Source organism: Labrus bergylta, chromosome 20 (genome assembly GCF_963930695.1).
Source record: "Labrus bergylta chromosome 20, fLabBer1.1, whole genome shotgun sequence".
Taxonomy (NCBI): Eukaryota; Metazoa; Chordata; class Actinopteri; order Labriformes; family Labridae; genus Labrus; species Labrus bergylta.
The window spans coordinates 3,110,881-3,131,297 of NC_089214.1; the positions used below are offsets into that span (position 1 = coordinate 3,110,881).

Here is a 20,417-nt window from a genome sequence, read left to right on the forward strand (position 1 = left end):
CTGTCATCAGCATCTGACTCTGTATTATCGGGCTCACTCTTTTATGATCATCGGCTCAAGCTTTCACTTTTGAGACGAGAGCTCCCAAAGGAAACGGACTCCTGAAAAAGCTGTAACACGACTGACAGTATTTCCTTTAACCAAATGTGTAATAGAGATAAACAGAATCAGGAGGATGCATCCAAAGATCTTCCTGTAAGTTTTTTAATTTTTTTTATTTTGTGACTTGTCTCCATACCTGACGAGACTGTTTTTGTCGTCGGGATCCGCGGCGCTGACGGAGCCGATGATGGTGTTCCTCGCCGCGTCCTCTTTCACCTCCATGACGTAGCTGGCTCTCTCGAACACGGGCGGCTCGTCCACGTCCTCCACCACGATCTTGATGGTGGCCTCGTCCCTGAAGGGCCCCACGGAGAAGAAGCGAGGGTTGATGTGGACGTTTTCCACCTGGACGCTCAGACTGTACTGACGCTTCTTCTCGAAGTCCAGAGGCTGAGAAAAAAAACACAGAAAGAAGGTGTGTGAGTGGAGATGTGACTTCACCTGTTCCTTCATTATCCTGATTTCTAAAGAAAATTCCTTTGAGACTTTTTGTTTTTCCGCGGTGATCACATCTCTTGTCCTTTAATTTGTACTTTAACGCGTTCATTTGTATGCAGCAACATGGTCAGCTTTCGACTTTGGGAAAAACTAATATCCATTCAGAGCATCCCACCACTTTTAATTTCAGGCCAGATTGGGATTTTTATTCATTAAAGTGACAAACTTTTTTTATAGCATCTTCTAATGAGCACGTGTGAAGGTCCTCAGTGTTGAAGTGACCTTCAAAAACATCAACAACAACAATGATGGACATGTCTGCTGCCAAAACAAAATCAGGTCTGTGTGTTTCTTTCGGACAAGTGAAGGCCTGAAAAATAGGACTGATGCAGCATTTGGGCGGCCGTGGCTCAGTTGGTAAAGTCATCGTCAACCTTGATAGGTCGAGGGTTCGATCCCCGGCTCCTGCAGCAACATGTCTGATGTGTCCTTGGGCAAGACACTTAACCCCAAGTTGCTCCCGCTGCTTCACCGGCGGTGTATGAATGAATGTGTGTGAATGGGATTAGTAACTTCTGATGGTCTCACCACAAAGCAGCCTCTGCCATCAGGGTGTGAATGTGTAGGTGTGACATGCGGTGTAACGAGCGCTTTGAGTGGTCAGAAGACTAGAAAAGTGCTTTACAAGCTCAAATGCATTTACAATTTAAACGGCTCAACGTGGTCGTGTTGGAACATGACCACGTTACACTCATTTGACTTGCATAGCCCCTTCGCTGAAGTGGTTCAGATTTTAGGGTTATAAAGAATTGGAAGTAATGACATCATGATTAGTAAAAATGCTAATGTGGCCCATTCTGTTGCAGAGCTCTAAGGGTTAAAGTAGGAAAACGTCACTTTTGGGTTCTTCATCTGAATCGAAAAACATATTCCTTTGTTCCATATACAAGACAGTAAGACAAACCAAATATGTGTCATTGTTTTACTTGTTCCTGCATTTTTTGAGCATGAACAGTCATTGTCGAATGTTACAATGCACATATTCTTTTCTCTTGGTGTCTGTTTCCTTTCTGCAGAAACAACTTCTTGGATGTTTTGAGCTCGCCTCACTTGATTTCCTGATCCCCCCCCCCCCCACCCCACCCCACCCCCCCACCCCTCCCCGCCACACTCTGCGAAAGCATCAATCAAAGTCGTCTCTGGATGTTTGCTGGGTGACATCTGTTCATTTTGCTTTACTGTTTTTTTCCTCCCCTTCTTAAATGCAGAGATCAGTACAGCAGATTAGCATATAAGCAGCAGAGGAAGTCCTGTGGTTTGAATTTTTTAAGACCCTAGTGTGGTATTTCTTTTTTTTTTGCCTTTGAGAAAATACGACTTTAATCACAAAAAAAAGATCTACTATTTAACTTGTGAGGGTGCATCAAGGACGTGCGTATTTCTGCGTTTGAATCATTTCATAAGGATGATATGAAGAACTTAAACACGGAGAATTCAATAAATCAAGACTTGCTTCCTGACTGAAGGTCACACCACTTCTACTTTTATTTGTGTATTTATATTATATTCAGTGTTGAACGAATAATAGTTTTTTGGCATAATGTGAAAATGTGCTTAAAGGAAAAAGAAAGACGGCACCTTGTTTTTATCCACAGTGGGGCTCATTTTGCGGATTTTACTTTTACTGGTAAACACATGTAGGGATATAATATTTATTTATGCTAGCCTTTTATGTGTATATACATGCTTTTTTCCCCCCAGACATTTGTTTGTTTAAAAGGCAGCGACTTGTTATTTTTCATGTATAATCCGTCCATTCATTTATGTTCCATTCACCATGATTAGCAGCCTGATTCCTCTCTCCACTGCAGCAGTTTTCCCCTCGCCGTTCTGCATTCAAGTGCAGGTCGGTGGTATGTTCTCCCTTTTATGTCCCTTTTTTCTGAACTTTTTTTGAAGTTGCAGCCGCCGAAGGTATTGATGGAAATAATTGGGGAGCGCTGGATTTTTTAATGAATGTGCGCCGGGCGCCGAAGCAGGAGCAGCTGGATCAGAGCGAGGCTGCCTACTGTACATATGAAAAGGACGCCAGGGTCCATGATCATTTGGAAACAGCCAATGAAGGCTTGAAAAATCCACATGGAATGAGGCGTTTTTTTTCTGAAGCCATGAATAATAACACAATATGAGTCAGTGATTTTCCCTGTTTCTTGTTAAGGAAAGAGGGGATGTGCTGCTTTGAAGGAGCCGTACGAGCAGCAAAAAAAAAAAGGGAGGCACTCCCACTTGACAAGCCCATTTAATTAGAAGGTTCAGAATTAGGGCACGCTCACTCCCCACACACACTCTGCCCGCTCACCACCATCCACTGCAGCCCCGCCGCGGCTACAAAAGGCAATTATGTCATCTTCCACTTAATGATGGCATGATGGAAGCGATCGATCGGAGGCAGCAAAGAGGCCGCTTGATAAGGCAACTGGCAGATTCTGTTGAATACATCAGAAACACACCGCAGCGCACACCGCTGAACGCTGCGATCCATACACACAGCATCAATATTTCTGCTTTGGTCTCAGCTGAGAGGGGAAAGAATGAAGCTCGTTCAAAACACATGTCCTGACAGTGTGGGCAGGGGGAAGATGAAATCTAATAACTCCGCTGTCCGTCATTCTGCCTCTCAGAGCATACGGAGATGAAAAAGTTTCCCCCTTTTTAAACCTTTTTCAAGTTCATTGAGTAAGTCTTCCTTTTGATTACCCCCAAATGAGGAGAGTGCTGCTCAGATGCAACATCAGAGGTTTTTTTTTTTTAAAAACACTGTTCAGAATAAATGGAAATAACCAGACAAAAAAAAGCCCTGAAACAAACTTAAACTAAAGGACACAAGAAGCAGCTCTCCTTTAAAGCCATGTCCTCTATGAGGTGCAAATCTGCAAGCACAACTACCTTATAGTATACTGTATTTGAATGCAATCCAAAGCTTATTTAGCTTAATACACTATTAAAGTCAGTCTATATCATTGCTTGTAAATGAGTCAGATGTGGTCCAACACTGAAAGAGTTCTTTATTGGCCCACATTCATTAAAACAGAGACAGCTGTGTTTCCATAAACCTGCTAAACACAGACCCCCCCCCCCCACCAAAAAAAAGCACCCAAAACAACTAACTGTTTAAATGCCACTTTTAACTTGAACTCATGTCTTCAGCAAATTACCATTAAACCAAGTGTAATTATTATTGGGTTTGCCATTATTATTGAGACCTAAAAATAAACAGGAGAGCATATGAGTTGTAGGTTGTAGATTTCATCTTAGAGATGTGCTCACTCTGCTTTGAACAGATACCTGACCTCCATCAGAGGAGCCGTTTTTCCACTTGATCATTAAACTAATAAGATTATAGAGACATTTTAGAGAAATTCATATTTTTGGGGCTGCTCGGTGGTGCGGTGGTTAGTGCTGTTGCATCACAGAGAGGAAGTTCTTGGTCTGACAGGAGCCTCTCTGTGTGGAGTCTGCATGTTCTCCCCATGTGTGGGTTCTCTCCGGCTTCCTCCAGAGTCCAGAGACGTGCTCGTTAGGTTAAGTGCTGACTCTGAATTGACCCGTAGGTGTGACTGTGAGTGTGACTGGTTGTCTGTCTCTATATGTCAGCCCTGTTATTGAAAGGCGAACATCCCTAACAGCCCAATGACAGCCAGGATTGACTCCAGCCCCCGCAAACCCAAATGGGAACAGCAGTATGGATAATGGATGGATGGAACCGTTACTCAAAGTACTGAAAAAATCTTGTGTATAAGACGCACTTTTTCTATATGTATTTTTTTATTACACCCATGCTACCAAAATGCTGAGTCATGCTGCGTCATTACAGCCTCCACCATCACACATTATGTGACCTGATGCGCTTTGAAAACTTGCGTCCGCTTCAACGCTCAAGACGTGCTGGGATACATCTAGCGAGGGCGGAGCAGGCTGTTGGCGCCACTGTTTTTTTTTTTTAAACATCTGTTCTCCCTCATGAGCTCAAAAATCCTGCATTTGAAAAGAAGACGGCGGTGTTCTGTTGAGTAAATAGAACTTATGGGGTGCTGGTTTGATTAAAGGCAGCGTATTACCAGCGGAGGGCGGGCAGTGCGACTCACAGGTTTGGAGTCTGTACATCCAAACTATCATTGAAGGCTGAGAGCTAAAGTAGCGTACTGTCAGCTAGCAGGATACCAAACTCCACATAGTGATAACAGATGGTGCTAAAAGACAGAAACTGTATGTGTGGACTTTACTGAAAACATGCAGGAAACACCTTTCTTGACCCCCCAAAGCAGACTGCCTTACCATACCAGTGTGAAATATTATGTGACTTCACAGTATCCTCTGTTTGTTTAGTTTATGCAAGAAAGCAGAAAACAAATGATGTGACTTATGAAGGAAGGCTAGTCCCCGTTCTTTCCCCCAGTGAACAAACTCTTGCTCCCATTACGCCCCTCATCGAACACCAACAGAGAGTCCCTGACCTTCCTCAGCACGATGACGCCCTCCTGCGTGCTCCTGTTGGCGCCGATGTCAAACATGCCGGGCCCGTCGCTCCGGATGATTCTGTAGTCCATCTCTGCGTTTTCCCCGATGTCGGCGTCCATGGCCCGGATCACTCCCACCGTGGCCCCGACCTCTATGGACTCCGGCACTCTGAACTCGTACATGGCTGCGGAGAGAGAATTGAATTCGTTTGTGTGATTGGTTTGGAAGTGAGAGTGAGTCGAGAGGAGCGACGTTGTGGAGATGTAAGAGAGGAAGAAAATAATGTTTGGGAGAGTGTGTGAGTGAGGCAGGACCACAGAGGTCACATCTTTTCAAGTCCATTTCCAGCTTTTACTACACACAAAGATGCAACTCATTTAAAACTCTTAAAGGCTTTATATGTGCATATGTGCAGCAGATGTCGCCCTTGAGCACCAGCATGAAACCAAAACAACTCACGCTGCATTGTTGTGTTAGCATGCTAATGCTAGTGATCTTTATTCTGCTGGTATCTTCACACTGCATGTAAATTTACCTGAAATGAGCGTGATCTAGAAACACAGTTAAGCAGTGAGTACAGTATGTTATTCTTCTTTTCTCTAGTCCCTCAATTAAACAACTTTTATACACGAGGGGAGGAGTCAGCCGGCCGTCCTGGCGATGTAAACAAAGTGAAGATAGGACTCTGAAGACATCACAGACAGTGGGACTCGGGTGTTACACCCATTGTAGACAGTCATGACTCACAGAGTTATTTTCAGAGGAGATACTTGATTTCTACATTTAAGTGTGAAAAATCACAAATAAAGACTTTAAATAGACAAGTTCAAAGCTACCTCTGACATCCAACAAACGTCATAACCTAGGTATATTTCATGACCCTGTTAGTGAAAACACAGAGGAGTGCAAGCGGGTGACTCAGAGAGCAAAACACACATGAGAGCAAGTCGGAGGGAGAGTGAGTCGCGGCCAATCAGAGAGCAGCGGTGTAAAGAGTCAGGAGGGAGCGAGAGAGAGAGAGAGAGAGAGTGAACAGCAGGAGAAGGCGAGTGGGAGATTTAGTGCTGCAACATTTGTAGATCAGCTGTGGAGCAGCACATTTCACATGAAACATATTTCATTTTCCAAAACAGACATTTGGCCTTTAGCGTGAAAGTTGCTACAAGCGCTATCGACTCCCTCACTCCTCAAGTTTAAGGATGTAACATAAATTCTGAGGCCAATTTGCTCAACATAAATTAATTGCTTCCTCGTCTTCCTTTTAGGTTTTTTTTTTTTTATTATTTTGTGAGATGATTTCCTGGTTTGAGGCGGACAAAATTGATGGCTGCCTGTCGGCGGCGGCGGCGGCGGGCCCAGCTGCATCTCGTATGCTTAAATAAATAGCCGGACCGCGGGAGGGAGCGGGCGTGATATACACACAGCCTGCGGAGACAAACAGCACTGACACACTAATAAAACATGCTGACAGTGTTTTGGCAACGCCTGAGTCGGCAGGTCTCCGTGACGCTGACACTTGCCTCCACACACACACACACACACACACACACACACACACACACACACACACACACACATGCGCGCACACACACAGGGAAAGCAGCACGAGGAGGCTTCCCTAGGCTAACAGGTATTTAGCATTGGGTGGAAAAGAAGAGGCATCACTCGAGCAGACAACAATGATATCGCTTCCTGACACTCTTCCTCCTCTGGGTGTCCCATTACAATATCTCTTCCTCTTTCTCCCCCATTCAATCTTTCCTCCCCCCCCTTCTGTCTGTTTGTCTCCCCCCCCTTTCTCCCTTCATCAAAGACTGTCTCCCTGTTGCCCGCATCACTCTTCCCCTTTCTGCCTCTATCTCCCCCTCCTGTCACCTCCTGCATCCCCGTCGTATCCATCTCCCTCGGTCCTCCTCTCGCTGTTCATTCATTGGGCGGAGGAGGTCCAGATGACACTCTCCCTCCCTCCCTCCCTCCCTCCCTCACCCCATGCTGGAAGATGTGATAAATGAAGAGGGGCGGGGGAGGATGTCAGGAGTTCTGCGGTGGCGTGTTTGCTGAGCGTACTGTACGCTCGCTGTAACTGAGGGGGAAACACAAACGACACCAGTAATCTGTCAATCTCATCTGGTCGCCGTCGCCGTCGTCTGCCAGATGCACGAGAGGAAGTGAGACGGGTGAGAGAAGAAAGGGAGACAATGTGTGGGACTCAAAAAGAGAGAGTAAAAAGGAAGAACTGATGATTGATGAGCAAGAGGGGGAGGAAGGAAAAAAGAAAAGTGCAGCCAGGACAGTGGGAGCACTAAATTGAGAACATTGGTTTTATGGAGTAAAAGGCAGCAGAAGAAAGACTTAATAGACAAAAGAGAGTGGAACAGTAGGGGAGATAAAGCCCACTGAATGTTCTCTCTTCATTTAATAGGGATTACAGGGCTGATCTGATGCACTTTGCTGGACCCTTCGCTCCGTCATATGGCTCTATATTTAATTATTCGCTGCCTTTAAGAGGCCCGCCTTAGCCCGCACAGAAACCCAGAGCTCTGCAATAATCCAAATTCATTTTGAAACTGACACCAGATGGGGGCTGTCCGCCTGCCTGCCTGCCCGCCTGCCTGCCCGCCTGCCTGCCTGGCAAAGGCTAGCGCTGACAAGTGGTCTTGGTGGTCACTTTGTGTGGGTGTGCGGGTTTTTGGGAGGCTGCTGTACTCACTCTTGGTGAAGCGCGGCGGGTTATCGTTGACGTCAGAGAGGGTGATGCTGACCGTAGTGGTTCCCGAGAGCCCTCCCATCTGTCCGGCCATGTCTTTGGCCTGGATGACCACCTGGTAGTTTTCTTTGACTTCTCGATCCATGCCCGGCAGCGCCGTCTTTATCAGGCCTGAGGGGAAAAAAAACAGAGTTATGGTTTTTTTAAGAACCTCCATCTATCAAGTCAAGGGTTTAGTTTATAACCACACATCTCTCATAGAGTTTTAGAATATGCAGCCATATAGCGATTTCAATTTTAATGATGGTATTTAAATTAGATGGAGAAAAGAACCATATAAGGTAAAGCTGACACATTAAGGGGGTCTTCAGAAAGTTGATCTGTAAATACTTGTGTGTACTTACTAATGTGAAAAAACTAAAAAGCTTGTTGTAGCTTTAACAGTTCAATAAATAATTTCAGTGTTTTTGTTTTATATGAGACCAAAGCTAATATCTAATGTTTGTGTTCTGAACTAGTTGTCAGAAACAACAATAAATCTTTTGGTGCATACTCTAAGTATGGTTTATACTTGAATAGTGAATAGTTTCAACTGATAACTTATCTACACTCCTGCACTTTAACATATATATCTTTGATTGCATAGCCACAAATTTGCACAGCTCTGGAGAACCCTCTACATCTCAATTCTCATCACTGTCGTCACTGTTTTTGCAAACTTACACCTTTTTTTTAAACCAGTAGGAATGTTAAGTTAAATCCTTGATGTCTAAACCTCTTCTTATTCTTATTTTATATATTTTAAGTGCTTATTTATGTATCTATTTTTGTATTGTTTTATTTGCTCTGATAACCTGCTGATGTAACATCACAATTTCCCAGTTTGGGATTAATAAAGTCATTCTATTCTATTCTATACTTGTAATTTCCCCTTGACTTTTTTGGAAGTGAAAAGGGAAGATGGAAGAAAATAATTATTAATTGCAATCCCAGAATAATTTAAAGATGAAAGACTTGTTTAAACTCCAGATGTTAATCTGACCTTGCCAAGAAATCACAGCATGAAGTCTAAAAAGTTCAACCACTTGTGTTTCTTTTTTTCCCCTCTCACTCAGCAGCATCATCAGCGGCTTATTTGTCCATTTTTTACTCTTGACTTTCTATAACTAAAAGCCTTTTTTTTCTGAGGTGCACTCGACACACAAGAGGACCCGGTGACATTGTTCACCCCTCAGCTGCGGGGTCAAGAGCGTTGCTTTTAAAAGCAGCAAAAATAACCCAGATGGCGGTGGCCAAAATGTCGAACACGACCAACACAATCCAAAGAGTTAGATCACAGTGGCTTTGTTCACTTCTTCAATAAAGTCCACGGTTTCAAAACAAGGCATACTAATAGGATTTTGCATATTTTTTTAGACTTTTTATGAAGACCAAATCCTGCAGACTATGAAACAAAAAAAGTGCAGTTACAGAGTGCATAAAACTCTTACTCTGAAAAGTAAGTCACCTTTTTAACTATATAAACCTACAACCTTTATAAAAATCAACCCCAGTATGTGACATGAACACGATGAAGTGTTTCCAGAGGCGGACTGCTTAAAGATCACTAGTCTCACCCGAAACATTCCTAAAAATAAGCCCCGTCTGCATCAGCTGTATTGAATTAATGATATTTCACTTTTTTTTTTTAGATTTATGCATCTACAGGCCGGATAATTAAACCACTAAGAACATTTTATTACTGAAAGGTCAGTGCTCTTGCTCAGTATGCGCGGCGGCACCGAGCCTCAGCGGCCACCCAGGAGCACATTCTGGTGTCTGTGTTCCCATGATTTAACCGCTAAGTGGACCAAAGGGCCAATCAACCAAAAAAAACACAGCGTTTCCCCTTTAATTTTTTCACCTCAGAAATGCATCTATCCCCTCTTTGGAATTAAGACGGTTAATGTTCAGCCTTTTGTAAGTGCCGAGCGGTTGCTTACTTCACTGCTCCGACGCGTCAGATCTCTAGTTTGGAGTCAGGACAGAGACTCAGAGAGGGAGGCAGTAATTGGCAGCATATTCAAAAAAGGTGAGCTCCATCTCCCCATCAGAGCCAGTCTTAAATCCTGTCTGCTATTTGACGTTTGAATTTGAAGCATCATAAAAAAAAAAAAAGGTGGAAGGAAGAGAGAGAAAAAGAGATACCGAGAAAAAAAAAAAGAGTGGGAGAATTGAGATGGAAAAAAAACAAAACATTTCACCCTGAATAAACCGCTTTGACAAACTTCATCTCTTTCAGTCTGAACAGATGATTCACTGCATTTCAAACAATAAGGAAGAGAGGCTGACGTGCCACGCATCACTCAGGCTCAGATCATGCTGCCCTCCCTGCGCTGTTCAAAGACCCTCAAACTCGCTTTTTTTCTTCCTTACACACATTTTACAGCAAAAAACGCAAGCACAATGCAACTTCTTTTTATGCCAAGCTCACACCACAGTAGTACGGGAGAGGATTAGAGCCAGGCAAGAGAAACAAGTTATTATAAATCATTATTTACTTCAAGAAAAAGTTGAAATGTTTCAAGCAAGAAGGACATTTAGTGAAGATTCAGAAGGACATCTGGCCACCTTTCAAGGTATAACTAAATATGTTAACTAGCACCAGATATTAGCATTCACTCACTCACTCAATCAACTTTATCTAGGAGGAATGCTAATGCTACTGTTTGAAAGTTGTACTGTTGTAGGTGGAGAGGCTAGGGATAGCTTGTTAGCATCATAGAGGTGACAGAGTGGGGTTTTCCACATTGCACTTTTATCCTACAACATGCCAGGTCTCACACATGAGCAGTAAAATACAGACATACCTGCATCAACTCATCACAACTCACTAGGCCACAAGGTCAGTGTATCAGGAACCAAACGTAAAGCTAAATTGGAAACTATTAGTCATTTAGGATGAGAAGGGGTTGAATGGAGTGGTTACCTCCGGTGTTGAAAAAAACTGCAGTTCCTCGAGTGTCCACTTGAGGCTGGCTGCAAGAGGCCCAGAAGTCACATACACACCCCATTCAAAAATGCCATTTTTTCTACAGCAGAAATTAACATGTTTCCAGCCTGGTACAAAAAAAAAGGTTTTGATGTGATTCGATATTGTCTTCTTTGGCACACACTGTACACAGGTGCGATTTAACTATTACGAGGCATAAGGCCCGCCATCAGCTGGCTTCCAATTCCCCTGAAGAAACCACTGGGCGAAGTCACTCAGACTTTTATTCACCAAATATGTTTGAAATTCAACAAGTTTTTTCCTAACATTACCTAAAACGATATCCAATATGTTGTGTCGGCAAAAATATGGCCCAGAGTCCCTTTGGATTTTACTTTACATGCTGATTAATCTGAAAGCAGCCGTAAAACGATGACGACTTACAACCTGGAACACAGCAGTACAACACTAAAAGAGCACTTACCTCCCCGAGCAGATAAAAATAGCTGATATTTCATGAATTGTTTTAACATCGACCTCACTGTGAAACACCATGACAACACCATGTGAGGTGACACATGCTCCCTCTGCCACCCAGGATAATATTTAAACCCTCCTGTTCAGTGGTGTGCGGTTATTTTCAGTTATGGTAGCATACAGGATGTAGAGAATATTTGTGGAATTCTTCTTTGTGTGCATCGTTCAACCATTAAAGGATGATTATTAAAGTCGTGTGGACTTAAATCAGGCGGAGAAGAAGAACAGCCACAGTTCAGGTGTGATAGCAGAAGAACACCTGCTTCATGTCGCTGTCTACTTTTGTTATTGCTTAATGACTACAATACACGCTCACAGAGGAGGAGGAGAGAAACAAATCCTGCTTATAATGTGATGTCCAGGCATGTCTTTGTGTAAGAGGGGATGTCAGCTTACATACCCCGTGTAGGATAAACCATATTACTGTTAATCCCTCCACTAATCTGCAAATGGCTTCTTTTTTTTGTCATTCTCCTTTTGTTTAAGACACGAGTGGGATGTGTTCCAAAGCGCACATTAATGATTAAAACTAGCAGCTAGATTTTTTTCGGGGTTTGGTGATTTGCCACTCACTCTACACTACAAATCCACCCCCCCCCCCAGCCCCGTCTGCCTGCATGAGGAGGCGGATAGTGCCGGTGTATTTTTGGTTACAGTCACAGCATTCCTGGGAGTTATTTTGTGATGAATTGTTTTAATTTATTTCTCCCTCATAAAAAACTCAGCTTGCCTCTCTCTCTGTTTTGGGCCTCGGCTGTGCGATTTGTTATGTTTTCCCAGAACAGCCACCTCAAGACAAAAAGGTGTAGTTAAACTCACATTCAGCAGAGGGCTTACACCTGTAGGAGGAGAGTTCAGTGGTAGAAGCAGAAGAAGGAGAACAGAAGATTTTCTACCCAAAATGAGAGAGAGTGAGAGAGAGAGAGAGAGAGAGAGAGAGAGAGAGAGAGAGCGAGAGAGCGAGAGAGAGAGAGAGGAGCCGTGCACATTAAGTCAGGAAGCAACTTCCTTTTAGTGGCCAAAGTGCACGCTGCTCTGCTAAGCCTGCTTTTACTTGTGAGGAGATATTATACTTTCTCAGAATTTTGCAGTTTTCCCTCTCTCTCTTTATGAAGGACAAACACTAAAGACATGAAGTGGGAAGTATGTTACATTAAGATGCTGCTCATTGCTTCCAAAATAAAACAAATGATGCTGAAAAGCTGTTTCTTGTTGTTGGGAAAAAGGTCAGAAGAGTTGACTAGAACTGTCAGATTTTTCGACTCCTTCTAACATAAATTCAGGTTTTAAGAGTCAAAACGTAACATTTCTTGCAGTCTGCTCCTCTGTGAAGTCCCATTCTTCATGAATAAAGTAGAATTATTCACCTTATTTTAACATATTGTAGTTGAAATACTTCAAGTTACAAATTTTGGGAAACATGTTGGAACATTCCTACATTCCTACTGCATTTGAATGCCTCTTTTAAGACCCCATTATCGGCAGAATTACTTGAACTAGAATACTTTTCTTTGCAGTGAACCTGTCATCCCATCATCTACTTTTGAATGAAAAACAACCACACTGGATTTCACAGAGCAACACCAGCAGAAATATACTGATTGCACTGATCGTACTTTTTGGATGGTATTTTTGTTTTGTTTTTGCATTTACAAATCGTCACTGACCGGTCTCCGGGTCCACAGAGAAGTACGGCTGGCCCTCCAGGATGCTGTACACCACCCTGGCGCTGTTCCCGTAAGTGGCGTCGTCGGCGTCCGTGGCCGTCACCTGAATTACCGAAGTGCCTGCGAGAGAAGAAAAGATTCACGACAACGATTTAGATCAACTCTTCAATACTGCTGGAAAAAAAGAAAAGAAAAAAGAAGCCCTGCTGGATAATTGGTGAAGCTGATCCACCTTCTGATGAGGTGTCGGCTCCTCTTCTAATCACGCTCGTGCAGAATGTGACCGATCATTTCTGTCCCTTTGCATTACCTCGAGCCAATCTTTACTCCTCGGCCACTTACACCCTTACACGTGATTGATCTTCGCAGCTAATCGATAAGTCCTAATGTATTTTTTTTCTAAGTGTATCTCTCGAAGCATACAAAAGGCCGCTCTTTGCAAAAACCCCAAGAAGCCTATTAGTGTATCCGCAGATCTGGAGAAGCCAAATATCTGATCGCAAGGCGCAAACGACTGTGATCCATTTTCTCTTCCAGAGAGAAGAAGCTGAAGCCCTATTTCAGGAGAACAAAGGGAAACGGTTAGCCAAGTGCTACCTCCCAAATGGCGCCTTGCGGGGCCAAGTGTTGCCTCATTACATGGCAGAAGAAAATTAATTGAGTAGAAATATTTAATGGCAGAGTGGTATAAATATAGAATTGTGCAATGCAAAGGGATAACGACCCCATGAAACTTCCACTAATTTCATATCTGTTATGATCTGTGCAGAGCGTCCCTCCTTTTAGGATCCATGTCGTCTTGTATGGATGAGGAGGAGGAAAAAAGAAAAGTAAAGGGACTAGAAGGCAAAGAGAGAAGAAGACCACGGCTGTCTGATTTGGTGTAAAGTGACAGTTCTGGAGGATCCGGGAGTAAGTTCACCGAACCTTGATCGGTAATACCTTTAACTAGGGAATTAGACTCAAAGAGGCTTTTCCGACACGGCGGCTTTTAGAGAAATATCACTGATCCACATCAGCCATCTCATCGCTGACTTTAAGCTTTTGAGAAGAGAATTTTTTTTCTGACAAAACAAGTCAGGAATAATCTTTTTTTTTGTTTTAAAGAGAGAGAGGGACTAAATTACCCTGACTGTAATCGCTCAGTTGTCAAAGACAGGGGGTGTAGGGGTGGGGTGGGGTGGGGTGGGGTGGGGGGTGGGGGGGGTTGAGGGGTGTCGGAGCCAAAAGTCCGAGAGGAGAAGAAGAAGAATGTCAGAGAGCCGTGAGACTGTAATAAAAACTCAAAGTGTGTGTCACACTTAAAGGGCCAGTGTCTCGACGCAGTCACTCGTGAACACATGCTCTGCCGAGCGGTGACATCACACCTCGGTTGTTGCCATGGGCACCCATGCTGCTGCCCTTAGATAAGTGCCCGGCCTCTCTCTCCTCTTGAGGTTACTGAACCAAGTGACAACTCTGTCACATGTCCGTGCTGTGAGAGCGATGTCCCTCAGTCCCTGAAGCTCGGCAGCAGCAGAGCAGAGAGTTCACTCGGTGTTTTCATGCAAGTATTGATTAGGAGCCTTTTTTTTTTTTTTTTTAATGTTGTTTATCTTTATTCATGAGGCCAGTCTGTACTTTTTTAGACCAGGAGCTGGAACAAACTTTAATTTGAACGACTAAAAAAGAAAATTTGTCGTCGTCTCAGAAACCGGGCGCTGCAGCCGCGGGAATTACTCACAGGGATGACACGGCTGACAATGCCGGTAATTAAATTAAAGACTGTTTTTAATAAGATGCAATACTGTATTTAAAAGATTATCTGCACCGGGGTTTGTCGCCGTCACACACACACGCGTTACCTTGTTTATTCTCGGTCATGAAACAGCTCAGTCGCTCTTATTTAATTAGCGAGGGGGCCTCTTTGTCGAGTCTTTTTGCGTCGTTCTTATGATTGAGAAAGTCCCCATTGATCCGGTAAGACGGGCAACATCTCTATCCTGTTTGAATCATAAGCCTGTTAAATCCGCACACACACATGAGCACCCTAATTGGTGAGAACACTTAATTATTGTCTGAGTTGCGATCAATCAATATGTTTCAACACACTAAATTCCTGCCACACATGGTCAGTAAACTATTATCAGTGGACCTTTTCATTGATTCTTTAATTAGTTTATCTATAATTAATCGTTTTAATTTCTTGTATTTCTTTAAAACTCGTTGATTTCCCTGAATGATCTCAGGGCTGGGGGAGGGGAGGAGGCTTATAGGGGCCTTGTCATGGGGGGATAGGGTAACAGCATATGTCATCATTTATCCATGCTTAAAAATTGCTAACAAGTTCACGAGGCCTGAGGAAGAGCTTGTTCATCGACATCCCCATGGGGAGCTGAACAGTGTGCAGACTGTTTACCTTTTTACATTTCTTCTTCCTGTACCCTGTACTGTATGCATCCAGTCTGGATGTGTGCACAATTTGGAGCAACAATTTTACAAATCTAAATCTGCAGTTTAATCAAAGTTTGTTCACAATATTTGGAAAAGTGACTTCCAGTAAAAGTTTGTTTTCAAAAAGTGTAAACCTCATTGTTGCTTGCCTGCTAGACAAGACAGAGAAACTGTACATGAAATCAGATAAAAGATATAAACCTAGATTTATAATAATAATAAAAGTAGATATGGATCTTGGTTTTAGAGGTTGATATTTTACATGAATATAAGTAAGGCAAAGTGTTTAAGGAACCAGAACGGCCAAAAACGAGGACAAAATGTGGAAAAATGAAAACCACTGAAGAAGAACTGGAAACACAGGTGAGGATCCGGTGTTAACATGTTCAAACCAGAAGTAGAAGCTAAAACAATCTCAGTCTTTTATAGATGTTAACAATGTTGTTGTTGTTGAATGTTTGGGTCAAAGAGAAGACACTGTGTGTGTTTTTAATAATAAGAACTGTCCTCTGTCTTTTCACAAGTGAAAGTGTTTATAGTATAGTATTATTTTATCTCTTTTGTAATTTCTTGCTTTATTCATGTAAATATGTTTGTTTTTTAACTTTTTGCTATTTTTTACTAATTATACTGTTTTTGAGCTGTTGTAACAAATATATTTCTCCCCAATGGAGGATCAATAAAGTTTATCTTTATCTTTAAAATCAGTGATCAACAGAAGACACATTTTTCTTAGCGGTCCAAACGTTTTGACAGCTGGCCAGACAGAGTTTCATCAGAGTGCTTTGCTCACGGTGGTTTAATGAGTATGATTAGATCTGATCTTTTTTTAAATGTCTTGAGAAAACCTTTTGTTATGAAGTGGCACGATACAAATAAAGATTGATTGATGGATTTTTAAATACAAGTATCTCAACATATCAAACGGATTGTAAAGATGACGATGTCTTTACACAATGGTTTAAAGATCTGACCTCTAAATGGACATGTGTGACGTCATTTAATCAAATTTAACCCACATCTCACTTTCACCCTGGATGGAGTTCCTGCTGTTGAAGACCACATGATGCTATGCATCCAATAAAGTAAGTGAAACTTTGATTTTGGGTTATTTAGATCATCAAACCGCTTCTTAAGTCGAAGTCAAAAATCTATTCACTCAAATCAAATCAGCTTTCAATTAAGTAAAGCTGTGTTTGAGTACCTCAGACATTTATGGCATGTACTCACCGATATCAGACATTTCGGGGACCCTGGCGTAGTACGGGTCCTTGGTGAATCGCGGTTCGTTGTCGTTGATGTCGTGGATCTTGATGATGAACTCGGAGTCGCCCTCCAGCCCCTCGCTGGTGAAGCGGTTGACGGCTTTGGCGCGGAGGATGTAGTAGGCCTTCTCCTCCCGGTCCAGCCTCTTGGTGGCGTGGATGTCTCCGGACTTCTCGTCTATCTTGAAGAGCGTCCCCGCCCCCTCCCCCGTGAGGACGTAGCGCACGCTGCCGTCCCCGCGGTCGGAATCCGAGTGGAGCTGTGCATTAAAACAGAAAGGGGGAAAAAAAGACGCTAATGAGGATCCCCGCGGCAACAAAAAAAAACATGGACTTCAAGCAACAGTTTGTGGCACTTTCATTTTAATACATTTCCACTCTGCGGCTCTCTGCTGCTAATTGTTATAGCACAACAGTGATTACATCTCGGCTTCATGAAAGCTTTCACATTTGCTTAATTTTCTCTTATGAACACATGCGGCCTCAGCTAGCTCTTTGCAGGGGGGGGAAACGCTCCAAGTCACCATGAGCAGAAATAGCCAGAAATATTATCTACATGAAGGAGAAAAAGACACATCACAGTGTTGGCTGCAACGTTTGACTGACAGGTGATGTCTGAGAAGTTCAGAGCTGGAAAAACATCTCAGAGAGGAGCACTTTGAACTAGAGATGTCAGAAAGAATCAAGTTTCAAAGCAGATACACAGTTTTCCACTTCGGTATCGCTGATATATACACGGCTCACATATCAGCGATCTGACCAAATCTGGGGCCTTGGCAGCGAAACACTTGACAGCTTTGATAAGTGCGTTTGCTGTTATTTAACAGATTCATATCATCTTTAGTAAACTGTCATCACGGTGGCTTCACCTCCTCTCTGTGAAACTCACATCTTGCCAAGAAGGAAACGCACATCCGACGCGATTTAAAAAGCCACTGTGAAGCACATCTCCATGGCAGCCTTCCTCTCTGATCTAATTGAGGGTTTCATGTCCTTAAAAAGAGAGCATTCAAAAAGTATCATCAAAGATTGTCAATCCAATTGTTATTATTTAAATTTAAGTTAGTTTTCCTACCGTTTGGTTTGAATTGGGCATTGTAAACATGCAAACATTTAATTTGACACCTATCAAAATAAATTGCAGCTATTTAGCTGTTTGACTCCAGTTCTAGCAGCGTTTGCAGGTTATTATTTATAGCCATACATTTTGAGTGTCTGCATTTGCCTTTTTTTTGTTTAGTTGTTGGAGTATAATCCGGCATGTTTGCAATCTGTTTTAAGAGACAGTTACTGAGCACCGCTGGAGGGGGTGAAAATGAAGAAGTAGCTTCAACCGTATTCACATTATGCACTCCTTAAAATGTCTAGAAAATTTCAGGACGACTGTCTTGAAATCGTTCTGATCTGGTTGTTCACACATGCACCTCACAGTGAGAGGTATCTGACACTTCAAGAGATGCAGTGTCAGATGGGAGGGGGGGTCTCCTGAGGAAAGACATGATGTTAAAAATGGTGTTGATAGGGAGAAGTGATACTGTGTTTTTGAATGTTTCTGGGGAAAAAAAGAAAAATGTTGACTGCATCCCAATTGCACTGTACATCTTGAACTTGCTTTAATAAAAATATGTTGAAAAAAAAAAATGGTGTTGAATTGGCGGACGAAGAAACGCAGTCCCCTATATGACGCTACAATGAGAATATTTGCCTTTATATCAATGGTATGTGTAGTGCAGCAGATCACAATATCAACAACAGAGAGAAGAAAAACATACAGGATAACGCAGCACGGAGATCGTACCAGTCTCAAAACAGCATATTAATGTCACCGCCCCCCTCCAGCTCGATCAAGGCTAAATCTCCTGATTACATCCTGCTGCACTCACACATCAGCTCAGTCGGACTGCAGGAAAACATACGAGGGAAGGTCAGGAGAAACTCTGGAGGAAGTTTGAGTGCATTTTCTGTCTGTTTTTGTTCACACAAACAGCTCCTTCTGCAAATATCAGGATCTTTCAGGAGTTCTGAGTGTGAAAGCACTAAGAGGCAACATTTAGCATAGCAAACGTAGCTTTTTGAAAATATAAGGGAGTCAAAGGTAACGCTGCTGGTAATGCTTACTGCTTACTATAATACAGAATGCAAAGTGTTTGCTAAGTTAGTGAATTTGCATCTCTGCTAACATTTTGTATATAATAATTAATAACCAGGATCAGTCCATGTACCTAACAATAATAGAAATGAATATTATCAGACGTCTTCTGCACTTCTTTCTGAGTCTGATATATAAAGTTGTGCAGTTCAATGACTGTTACTGCTACATGCAAAATATTTGTTTGAGGAGCCAGGAAAATGCCAATCAAAAGGTGATTTCCCACACCTACATGCTGTCGTCTTAGGGGAGGAAAAACGGTCTAAACAGGAAAATAGGTGTTATGAAGTAGCTTTTCAAACAGTCATGATCGATGTTTGATTCTCTCTGATTTTTCTGGATGATTAATAAATCTCAGCGTTTCCAGCTTGTGCATTTTCCCGTTTCAAGCCAAATTTCTAGAGGCTTTTAAATTGTGGCTTTTGCTGATTTTGTAACATACATGTTGTCTCCGTGCCTGTAACACCGCAGGGCCGTGCACGGTGGCATTTTTCACGGCGCTGTAAAACAGAACGCCAGTGGGGGTCCAAGTCTTGTGAAGTACCAGCATGAGTGCGATGTGCACGCCCGCCCGCCTGCCAATCCCTGATGGATCAGCAACATGACCAACATGCCACGAGGACCACGAGAGTCCACTCGTCTGCGTGGCGTCTCATTAATACTTGCTCGCTCCCTCTCTCTATCTCCTGTTTAATTTTTTTTTTTCTGCATGAACAGCAGCTTAGCATGCGCTGACATTTTAATTCCACCACCAAATCCCCCCGCCCCCCCCAACATATTTATCTCAGAGAACTCATCAAAAGCTTGTACAGTCGTTTTTCCCCCTCCCACTGCTTGCCTGCCGACTTCCCCTTTCCCCCCCTTTAATAACCAAGGACATAGTAATAATTGCACGGGAGGTAAAAAGGCAAAAGGAAGGGCACCGGAGGAAAACGCCATCTGAATGACTGCCATCATAAATGAGCGATAGAACATCATTCTGAACTCTCTTATTGACACCTCATTAACTCAAGGGAGCTGGTGCGTTTGATTTTTGATGCATATTTTTCCTCTGAGCGCGATCTTGTTGTTGTGTCTGCGAGCGTTCTTGGCTGCGCTCGGTGGACAGACTGAGGGGGGATATTGTGTGTTGCAGCCGGGGTCACGTGGGAGCACACTTGCAAAGTCTCCCTTCTCATCATATATTAAAAAGCTTTTCATCCCAGGTGCTCGGGAAAGCTTTACTAATTCATGCTGTTTTATCAGGGCAAAGCTGGCACATGCGAGACGAGCAGCTTTGTGGATTAGCATCTTTAACACTATTTTGTTCGCCTGCTTGAATGCCGGGTAAAAAAAAAACAAAAAAAAACAGTTTTCATTCCTTTTCTATGTCTATCTAACCCGGGCAGCCGAGAGTGTGTTTGCAGAATTTCTAGCTTCTTTCGGATTAGCATCTATAGAGTGAGCACTGTTTCATTAACCCACTTGAATTCTGGTCCAAACAAAACTTGTTTTTTTTTTTTTTCACATTCTCTCTCTCTGTCTAACCAAGCCAAGAGAATATCCTGCAGAATCGTGTTTTGTTTGCCGCTCTGCTTTACAGAACGTGCTTCCAAACAGAGACTCAGAGTTGGCTGAAAACAATCCACTT

At 42.9% G+C, this 20,417-nt stretch overlaps 1 protein-coding gene across 1 annotated transcript in view; it reads right to left on the reverse strand.

Annotated features, from left to right (window-relative positions):
- LOC109996906 (cadherin-6) overlaps positions 1-20,417 on the reverse strand; it is a 72,541-nt gene that overhangs the window by 17,481 nt on the left and 34,643 nt on the right. The window contains exons 3-7 of the mRNA XM_065949191.1: positions 16,604-16,898; positions 12,941-13,060; positions 7,769-7,936; positions 5,055-5,242; positions 239-492 (exon numbers count right to left, since the gene is read on the reverse strand). Coding sequence (XP_065805263.1) covers positions 239-492; positions 5,055-5,242; positions 7,769-7,936; positions 12,941-13,060; positions 16,604-16,898 — 1,025 coding nt within the window. The remainder of the gene's footprint in view (positions 1-238; positions 493-5,054; positions 5,243-7,768; positions 7,937-12,940; positions 13,061-16,603; positions 16,899-20,417) is intronic.